General features: G+C 41.4%; 1 protein-coding gene across 2 annotated transcripts; it reads left to right on the top strand.

The window, feature by feature from the left end:
• Positions 1-844: 844 nt before the first annotated feature.
• On the top strand, positions 845-10,759 carry sp3a (sp3a transcription factor). 2 transcript variants are annotated; one of them, XM_078174506.1, is made up of 7 exons: positions 863-1,037; positions 1,442-1,539; positions 1,938-2,027; positions 3,703-4,954; positions 6,547-6,733; positions 6,822-7,018; positions 8,785-10,759. In XM_078174506.1, the coding sequence occupies exons 1-7, from the start codon at positions 1,031-1,033 to the stop codon at positions 9,075-9,077; spliced, it is 2,124 nt and encodes a 707-aa protein (XP_078030632.1). In that variant the 5' UTR covers positions 863-1,030; the 3' UTR covers positions 9,078-10,759. The 2 variants fall into 2 exon arrangements, with proteins under 2 accessions (XP_033474104.1, XP_078030632.1); XM_033618213.2 differs by lacking the exon at positions 1,938-2,027 and having other exon boundaries at positions 845-1,037.
• Positions 10,760-11,167: the final 408 nt, after the last annotated feature.

The following is an 11,167-nucleotide window of genomic DNA, read 5'->3' as shown; positions in this document are numbered from 1 at the left end:
GTTGCCAGGTTTCATTAGCAAGTTAAAGAGCAAGTAGCTAGTGAATGTAAAATGCTGCTTCAAAGGCTTTTGCCCCCTGACCACAATATGGCTCTGTGACAAAATAATGAATAGACTCATTGTGATCATATTTAAAGATACTGAACACTGTGCAAAAAATGAGGAGTCAGCAGATGTGTCCGACCTCTATCTCAAAACAATGCTGTTGTGAAGGCACTGCCAAAACGTTTGATTTTTAGACTAAGTGGTGTGTAAGGCAGTGGACAGCTTCACCTCCTTCTTCAATAGCTTTCTCTTTAGTTTAGTGTGGTGATGCATGCATTACTACACAGGACTGGAAGTGTATGCATGTGAGTACATGATGTGCTGAATGTGGAAAAACAGACATATTGTTTAAATTAAAGAAATCTCAGCCTGGTCATCTGTTTTGTAAAAGCATGACTGCTTTCAGACTGTAGGTCTTTACACTAAAAGAAAGGTAAACATTGGGAGTTGTTATTAATAGGTTACTCTACAATGGTTTAACTGGTCCAGCACAGTTGAGATCAAGTTCCTGTTGCTCATAAACTAAAATGAGTTTGACACCCCTGGCCTACATTACACAAGCAGCTATCTATCTGAAGAGATTTAATTCACTGATAACAGCAATGTAACTGACAGTAAACAATGTCACTACAGTCCTCACTGCCATCAACACTAGTACTGTAAAACTGAACATGCATTAAAAAAAACAGGAAAAGACTGCAACAAAGGATGATTGACGTGTCGCCTGACAAATGATAACGCCGCGTGCAAAACGAACAACCAATCACCTTTATGAAGGACGGCGGGATTTCCTGTCTGTGACGCAAATACTCCCAGTCAACACTGGAGGCCCCACCCTTTGTGTTACCTACCGCCCGTCAATCAAAATAGAAAAAAATTCTGACAGTTATCACCTATTTCTACGCGTATACAATCAATTTAATTTGCTGATCATGTCCGGTGGATTGTGACTATCGCGACTCTCCGTTTCACGACAAGTCACGTAATGACTGGTATGTAATATCTACCTTATTCTTCACCCACGTAAGCTAACAGCCATCCTCTGGCTAAATTAGCTCGCTAGCAGGCTAGCAGGGATGCTTGTTGGTGATATTGCTAATCAGCGCCGGCTAAGCTAGCATCAGGAGCTAACGCTGCGCTCGTTAGCTTAGCTAGCTGTGTTAGCTTGTTTAGGACACATTACTACTGAGCTCTCCTCTAACTAACCATTGTTACGTCGCCGTTTTCTTCGTGGTGTTTGGTGTAGTTGGTGGCCGTGGTTGTGGTTTTATTGCTAACCAGTATTCTGGCGTTAGAAATATAAGCTAGTCCTCTAGTTGTGTGGGCACCAGGCTTGTTTAGCTAACGTTAGCATCGGCTGTTTCACACTCTTAGCTATTTGCTTTTTGCTACACAGCACCAGAACAGCCGTTGAAACCAGAAGATATGGCTGCCTTGGAAGTGGACAGCAGTCAGAGCGACTTTCTGCAGCAGGAGCAAGACAGGAGCAATCAGGTAAGGTTTCCCTCTCGGGATTATGATTCTCATTATATGTCGATGCTGCGTTCCCAGAAACTGAGTGGTGCTCACCGAAGTTCACACATCTCAAACTTGGAGGGGGGTAATGTACCCTCATTGAACCTCTCAGGCAACACTTCCTCTGAGGCAGCTTACAGATCCCGCCTCTTTAGCCAGGAGTGAAGTGACAGGCTGGGAAACTCCAGTGGGACCTACACATTACCTGGGTGCTATCATAGGTGCTGCCTGGGGGGCTCAACACAGGACATGACAGTCCTTTAACCTTCTCACGTCAGACTTTGCTCTTTGGCAATACGTCATACTCTCTAAGGCCCAGACTAATGGCCACCCACTCTCTCCCTTTTAAATTTGCCCGTTGTGGGAAGGACACTCAGCCGTTACCCCTCGACCTGCTAGCAACCACCTGCACTAAGGTTGGGTCACCGTCGGCAGAGGTGGACAGAGGTGCTGCTGCTGCTGGTGTGGTAAGTCAGCACCTCTGCTAGATCCGACAGAGCTGCAGCAGATGTGAAGCCTTCAGTCACAGCTGAGCAAAATTGGTGGTGGGAGTGTAGCTAAGCTTGCACTTGCTTTCATAGAATTATAGCCGCTGCTTTTTGGCATAGAAACAGGAGGGTATCTCATTGCTATAGCTGTTGCAGTTCAGATACTGAAACTGTCTCAGGAAGGGCATCCAAATCCATCTGACTAATGTGACCACATTCACTGGAGCTCAACCCTGTCGCCCCTATATGTAACGTATTTAATGCAAATACAGTCATCACCAGAAGTACAGTGGAAATAGACCTTCTAGATTTCATGTAGTTTATGCAGCTGGCAGCTGATTTTTATGCTTGAAGCCTAATCTGCAGTATGCTCTGATAAAACAGCAGCATCAACCACAAGTGCATCAGGGAAAATTAAGCTCTTAAGTGACTTGCTGTGGCTCAAGATATAGTGTGACTGTTTCTGTAGTTACATTTGGTTTTACATTTGCGCTTACTGATGAGATTGTTTATCAGCAACTGCGCTGCGCTGCTATATGTTTTAGTTGGTGCACAAAGAGCCAGCTGAATCATGATTTTTAAAGGTCTTGTTATCCCGTGATGTTCCTCAGACCATTATTGGGATACTTATTTTAACACATACTTTATGATATACAACAGTTTTGCCAATAAGCTGTAGTTGCTAAATTTGTAATTCATAAAACAGTATTTCACTGGTAATAAGTTTTAGTCATCATGAAAAAATGCGAATGAAATGACGCATATAGTTGTTCATGTTGCGTAATTGTATTTTACTCTGGAAGAATAAGATTGCAGTGTGAGCTTGGATGACATTCAGGCTCTGGTGGAAGAAAGAAAATGCGCTTTCATATATTCTTCTGGCATTTTTTAAGAGAAATTGTGCTGTATTGTGGTTCAATTTATTTAATCTACCAATCCAATGCAGTGTTTTTACTTTAAATCAGCTGCGCAAGCACTTAAGTTTAGATTACAATAACATTTAAATACAGCTGTGATAGCAACCCAAAGCAGAACACTGTGAGGTTTCTGTCAGGCTGTGTTGGCACAGCAAAGTTTGATACAGTCGACACAGACTCTGGTGTATTTGCTCAGGTTAATTTTGTCTGACAAGAATGCTGTGGACAACTGCATCAAGACAGCCTGAACATGGAGCACTATAAATAAATCTTAAAGCACAGTTAGGTATAGCAGGAATTAAATGAATTCCTTTATGGGTCAGTGTAGCACTGATGATGCAGGATGGCAGGTTACTGACATTGTCATAGACAGCTGCAGATTTGTCGTGATTCATAATATTTCAGCTAAGGTGGGAATAGATCCATTGATTATGTGTTACTAAGAACAGGAATGTACACACGAAACAAAACTTACATTTCTTGCCCACTCAACTTTGATCAACTCAAAGAATTTTGCTCATTTTGCCCTCTGCCCACTCATGTTCCTGTCGCTGATTGTGTGAACTGCTATGACAGTTTTTTTCTTGGAAATATTGGGCTGTGTACAAAGTCTAGAACATCATTTTCCTGTACATTTGAAAGAGCAAGTTATAAGTAGACTTTTGTGCTTTGCAAGCTTAAGATAATTAAGTACAGGTGCCTATAATTTTTCTAATGTCAGACATTTCTTTTCTCAGACTTCAGATCCATCCGTGCAGCTTACTGGGACTGATAAATGGGAGGTGTTAACCCCCACAACAGCAGCAAAGGATGAATCTGGAATGATACAGATCCAAAGTCAAGGAATATTAACATCCAACGGGCAGTATGTTCTTCCTATCCAGAACTTACAGAGTCAGCCAATCTTTGTGACGTCGGGAACGGACGCCTCCTCTGCCAATTCAGTGCCTAACATTCAGTACCAAGTAATTCCTCAGATTCAGACAGCAGATGGACAGCTGAGCTTCTCCACTTCCGGCGTGGAAGGAGCGACTCTGACTCAGGATGCCACAGGGCAGATTCAAATCTTGCCTGACGGTAGCCAGAGTCTCAGTGTAACATCAGCTGCAAACATCCTTAATAACAACCAGAACCTCATATCACAGACTGGTAATGTCCAGCAGCTCCAGGGGGTTTCTCTTGGCAGCTCCACCTTCAACAACCAGGGTCAGGTTGTTACTAATGTGCCTGTGGGTTTGCCTGGGAACATTACTTTTGTTCCTATTAACAGTGTGGACTTGGACTCCCTTGGCCTCTCTGGTGCTCAGACTATAGCAACAGGGGTCACTGCTGATGGCCAGCTAATTATGACGAGTCAGCCCGTAGATGGCTCAGAGAGTCTGGCGAAGACAGATAATCACCTCTCACAGACACTACCCATAAATGACTCAAATGCAAATCATGAGATATATGTGCCAACGTCTTCCTCTCAGCTACACATTCCAGTGAGCGAATCAGGTCTGCTGACACAAGACACTTCATTGTCATCAGTGGCTACAGAGCAAGCCGACTCAAGTTCTGGTCTCCAGGAGGGCTTCATCCAGCAGAATCAGGAGCAGAGCGTCCAGGTGTCCTCAGCTCAGCCCATCATACAGCTGCAGCAGGTACCCATTCAGACCACCAACGGTCAGGTGGTGCAGTCCGTGGCGACAGGTGGGCAGAACCTGCAGAACGTGCAGCTGATCAATCCGGGAACCTTCATCATCCAAGCCCAGACGGTCACGCCGTCGGGTCAGATACAGTGGCAGACCTTTCAGGTACAGGGGGTGCAGAACCTGCAGAACCTCCAACTGCCCACAACACCACCCCAGCAGATAACCCTGGCTCCAGTCCAGACCCTGTCACTGGGGTCCAGTCCGGTCAGCATCAGCACGGGACAGATCCCCAACCTGCAGACAGTGACGGTGAACACAATGGCCCAACATGAAGGAGACACAGACAACCCTGGAGGTACTGTTCCCTCTTTTTATTAACAATGTACGTGTATACTTCATCTTTATTTTGTTGTTTTTATTTTTAAATCCTCTTTGACATTTTTAAAAAGGGTCCATCTTAAGCAAATTACTTTAAAATGCCATTTTGTACTTAATAACTGCATTTGTTACACTAATACAATAAAGGTGATGCACGTTTGTTTGTGGTGCTCAGAGCAGACAATCCAAAGTGCTGTCTGTGTAAAATCATCTGTACTGATGTAGTAAGGCAGGGCAGTGTATCGATATTATATCGATATCATGATATGAGATTAGATTTTGTCTTAGATTTTGGATATCGTAAGTGTTGGCTTTTCCTGGCATCACAGTAAACTGATGTAATTTTCTTAACTTACCAGACTGTTCAAACTGTTTGTCATTTGCCTTTGTCATTATATTCATATTACTGATAATTATTTATCATAAATACCATTGTGAAAGCACCGATAGTCAACCCCACAATATTGTTTGGTCGAAAATGTTGTGGTCATTGATTTTCTCCATATCGCCCGGCCTTATGTTGTACTAACTGATGATATTTTTATTGTTAACAAATCTTTTTTTAACCCACTAAATCAGTCAATAGGCTATTTTTCACTGAAGGCATTTTGCAGTGTCACGACAAGAAAAGCACAGGTGTAATTCGCAAACTAAATGATGGTTGCATTCCATTTCGCTGCTTTAGTTTTACAGTCCTGATAATGTGCATGCTGGCTTGCTGTGACACTGTCATGGCTTATTGGGACACTTAAAGCTATACTGTGCAGGATCCCCCCCCCCCCCGCATAGACTCTGCCCTTTGCTTGGATTTGCTTATTTGATTTTCTGTGTGCGGGATTTTCCTGGGCACTGCACACAAAAAGAAAGCCAAGAGGAAACTCACCAGCATAGCGCTAAAAAAAAATGCAAATATAGTGAGACGAGACACCAAGTGGTTGGCTTTTACCTTTCCTGCCGATACTGTTTGCAAACAGTAGCTAGCAACTCCTGCATAGTATACCTTTTAAGAGAAAGGTAACACCTGTGCTTTTCCCACTATAACAAGTCAAAATGTCTGCTGTGAAATGGTCTCTATTTTAGTCTATGAATTATACTATTACATGAAACTGAGAAAATACAAAGAAACCTCACATTTAAAAGCTTTGTGTAGGAAAGGTTTGGCATTTTTTGGTTAAATAATGTATCTATACAGTTGGAGTTTTCATTTACATTCAGTGTCTCACCAAGATACATTGTGTGTGTCCTTAAAGCCCCTTTGTGTTGAATTTCTATGTAATTATAGCGATCAAAACATTGTGATGAAGTCTCTGTTGCAAAGTCCCTCCATCCATTTTCTGACACTCATTTGAGCTAAAAAGTCCACAGGGTATGTTTAATTAATTATCAAAATTGTCATTGATACATTTTCTGTCAATCAACTAATTATTTTATCACTGTGCTTAAAATGGAGTTTTACTTGTGAAATTCGCTGCCACATTGTCAGTCACACGCGCTAATAAAGCAGCTCTCACTGTGCAGGCTTTTTGATAAGTTTACACAGCTTGATGTTAATGTACACATTAATTCCAGACATTCGGATAAAAGAAGAGCCAGACTCTGGGGACTGGCAGCTGAGCACCGACTCCACCCTGAACACAAGCGATCTGTCCCACCTCCGTGTCAGGCTGGTGGATGAGGAGGATCAGCTGGGTCAAGAGGGCAAGAGGCTGCGCAGAGTGGCTTGTACTTGCCCCAACTGTAAAGAGTCAGGTGGGAGGTGAGTAAGCCTGACTTCATACTCTACACAGCTCTGCATAGGAAATGAACGAGTCAGGACTCTAACTGCTCATACCTGTGTTTCTCAGAGGATCCAGCACGGGGAAGAAGAAGCAGCACATCTGCCACATTGCCGGCTGTGGGAAGGTATATGGAAAGACATCGCACCTGCGAGCACACCTGCGCTGGCATTCAGGGGAGCGACCTTTTGTTTGCAGCTGGATGTTCTGTGGGAAGAGGTTCACACGCAGTGACGAGCTGCAGAGACACAGGAGAACACACACAGGTGCCCTTTTTTTTGCTCCCTCGGTGTTTGCACATCAGGAAAACATCAGTAAAATGTGTTAATTTGTGCCCTGCAAAGTGTGAGTCATGTAAAAAATAACAGCGTTTGCCCCCCTTTGGATTTACATGTAAAATGTCAGGTTAGGATTGAGGGCCATTGTGAAAAACATACCCAGATTTCACAGACTTGGTGGTAATTTTCCAGTTCAGAATGGGGTTTAAACGGTTTGTTCTGCAGTCTAATTTGCAGGATCCGTTGACATCGGATTATGTAACAAAAATGTTACAAGAGATCCCAGTAGAGAGCTGTAGATTTTGGTTTTATTTTCATCCTATGATTCTCCTTTCAATCTGAACACCTAATCACCTAATCTCTTTCATGTCATAGATTATGTCCCTGCAGTTGCCATCTGTTGTCATGGGGTGAAACATAGGAAGTAGTATCCTGTGAGCAATCCAGTCAAATATACAAGCACAGCATAATGACACACAGCATGTGATGACATTAACTGCCAGGATAGACTTTTGAAGGAGATAAAATAGCTTTACACTGGCAGAACTGGCCGAGTGAGACCTGTGACAGTACGGGCCAAAGACACATTTCAGTACATTATTAGCTTTAAGTTCAGACATTAAAGCTGTCGGTAAAATATTTTGTTGTCATATTTGCTGAAACTGTCACTATATCCACAGTAGTAAATGAGACAGATATTTGTGAAAGAAACATGTTGCTCCTCCACCTCGCAGCGCTTCTAATGGCATTAGAATCCACCGCATGTAAATGAAAACAACCAATCAGAGCTGGGGAGTCTCCCACGCAGCTGTCAGTTATGTCAGTTACTGTTGGGGAACTGTGGTCAGACTGTCAAACTAGGCAGCGCTGATCAAATGTGAATCAAGATTCTGCTACTGCATTGCCTGTTTCTCGCCTCAAATGTTTTCCGAAACATATTAAGTGTACAGTTTAGCTGTAAAATGAGAATGTTAGTGACCCAGCTGCCATGTTGGAAACAGTTGAGTCTGATTTTACAGTTACATTAAACAGTACACTAAAATATGTTTCTGAAAACATTTGAGATGAGAAATAGACAATGCAGTAACAGAATCCTGATTCATATTTGATCAGCGCTGTCTAGTTTTATAGTTTGACCACAGTTCACGATCAGTGATTGACACGATTGATGGCTGCCTTAGAGACTCCTCAGTTCTCATTGGTTGTTTTCGTTTAGCTGCAGTAGATTCTAGTAAATGCCATTAGAAGCAGTATGAGGAAGAGAAAGGACATGATTTGTTTCACAGATCATTCGTCTCATGCAGCACTGTGTGGATGTAGTGAACGTTACCGGAAATACGACACAAAAAATATTTTTTAAAACTTAAAAACTGTAGCTTTAAGAGTCAGTGTTCACACAGTTAACTTTGCAATTAGATATTCAATAATTATAGATTTGTAATTGTGATAATTGTCGTCAGTCATTTAGTATAAATTTGTCTTTAATTTATATGTCAGTTTAATCAGTGACAGGTTGGAGTGGAGCAACTTGAAACACAATAAATATGTATTTAAAAAGAATTTAGACACTGGTGACATGTCTGCTGTTCATTTTATTCATGAAACAAGCAAATTGAACTTGGTTTGCCACTTTCTAAAAACTTAGAACTTATCCCCTCACCTATGATATATACCCTCCAGATAGATGCCACGTTTGACCAAATGTATTCAGCATCCAACTCTTTATCTTTCAAACTATATTTTCTGTCTGGCAGGAGAGAAGAAGTTTGTCTGCCCCGAATGTTCCAAGCGCTTCATGCGGAGCGACCACCTGGCGAAGCACATTAAAACTCATCAGAACAAAAAAGGCGTGAACTCTGGCAGCGCTGTGGTGGCCTCGATGGAATCCGCGGGGTCCTCAGACAGTATCATCACCACGGCAGGCGGGACCACCCTCATCCTCACCAACATCCAGCAGGGTTCCAGCAACGCCCAGGACATCCTGGCCAACGCAGAGATCCCTCTCCAGCTCGTCACCACGGTCGCGGCCAGCGAAGTCATGGAGTGATTTACACTCCACTTATGAACTTCTGCAACCTCTCTCATACTGTATACTCCTACCTGCATTTTTATCCGAGTTTTGAAGAAAACTAAAATTATAAATATATATATATTTTAACACAGAAATAGTCAGTCCATGTCCATGCTCGGTTTTTACTGAGAGGAAGCTAGTAGTGGAGACTAAAAGAAGATAAAGGTGGAAAAAGACGTTGCAGTAAACACACAAGGAAATGCCTTATTTTGTACAATACTGTGTTGTTGGAAATGTAGAATGCCATTTTGTTTTTAATCTTCTTCTTCTTCGTTTTTTTTTTTTTTTTTTGTTAATATGTTTTTCACAAACAATATTGGTAAGTTGAGCAATTTTCTCCTCGCCTTTTTTTTTGTTTTGTTTTGTTTTTTTGGATGGTATATTCTTCTGATGTCCTTGGTAAACAAAGTTTGTTCCATCCTTTGAGCAAAGACTAAATCAAACAGAGCTAATTTTATCCAGCTGAAGTAATGTTACTGCTTACGTCCATGCAAATTTACTCATATTATGTTTGTTTTATTTTTTAATAACATGCGTCTGTTTGCCCTCCTTCCTTCAGTTTTTGCTCACCCCTGCTACATTCTGCAGGCGAAAATCAAAACAATCAGAATTTTGTAATGTAATTCCTCTTGAACATATACTGTTGATATGATACACATGATTTGCTTATTAAATATTTTGACTGAACAGCTATTTATATTTGGGCTTTACATAGACAATGCATTTGTGATATTAAAAGTCCAAAATATTTCAAATGGCTCCATTGTATGTACTTTAAATGTGTTTTTGTAAAAAGAAAAAAAAACCTTTTTGGAGGACTTCAAAAACCATGCATTGTAATATGAAGAAGAAAAAGCCATTTCTTTTTGGAGGTAATTGCCAAATTTGACTTCAAACTCAGGGTGACTTGTGACTGTGTGATATAATTAGAGTAAATCACCCCTGTAGCTTCCCAGGCCATGGTGGGGATGTTGTGAAGAAATGTTATTTGATGATGGACCAAAAGCTGAGGTGAATTAAGCTGTCACCATGTTACCAATGCTTTTTGAATTCTACCGTTCTTTCGGGAAGGACGACCCCCCCGTTCATGTTATAGAAACAGCTTTGCAGAATTCTCGCCAGTATCTTGCTCCATCATGCAGTTGGAAACATTACTGAAAGCGGTACTCTTTTTAACAGCACTATCCTCATCACTTTCATGTTGTTGTTAATCCTTTTGTATAAAAAAATGTTTTGTATACTTCCCAAGAAGCTGTTCTTTATATTCATTGTCAGTAAATGTACAATGTTTCTGTCTTTGTGTTGATACTTCTTCTTTTGCTGTACGTTGCATTTCCCGTTCCATGTTGAATTTTTTATTTTGTCTCTGAGCCCACTTCCTCCCCTAACTGTTGAATTGTTAAATTGAATACACACCGATCAGTGATTTATGGTGGCATATTTGATTGGATTTCTTTTTGTGACATAATGAAAATTATGTGATGTGATCATTTTTGCCCACATGGACGCGTTGTCGTCTTCAGGAGATTATACTTTACCCCCGTTCGAACAGCATCTTTATATTATGTACTAAACACTGAAGGTTTGTCATCACTCATAAATCTTCTGTATAAATATGTCAATATAACATCAATATAAACTTTTCTGTTACACTTGAATTTCATTTTTGCTTTATTTTTTTCTGTTTTCATGTACAAAGGTTGTACAGTGATATCTCATACTAGAGACATTAAGTTTTATGACAAGTTTTTTCCATACACTTGAAACCTTTTGTTTTGTGTTTTTCCGAAGACTTGTCACCCAGCCAGGAGGTTCATCCTCCCCCCACGGCTCACACTCTGGGTTAGTAGTCCAGTAGATGTCACTACAGCCAAGGGAGCAGGACGAGAGGTATGTTTGACCCCCTGACCTTCCCCATGTAGCGCTGCTAAGATAAAGACAGAAGTCACCGAGGCCAACAGGAGGTGTGAACCTTCAATTAACCACAAGCTAATGTCACACAGAAATGTCAGGATCATATTCTGCTGCTGGGGAACGAAGTACTGTCTCATGACTTTGAGCGCAGA

This window comes from Epinephelus lanceolatus, chromosome 14 (genome assembly GCF_041903045.1).
Source record: "Epinephelus lanceolatus isolate andai-2023 chromosome 14, ASM4190304v1, whole genome shotgun sequence".
Lineage (NCBI taxonomy): Eukaryota > Metazoa > Chordata > Actinopteri > Perciformes > Serranidae > Epinephelus > Epinephelus lanceolatus.
Note: the sequence above shows the minus strand (reverse complement) of the source record. Positions and strands in the feature narration are given on the sequence as shown.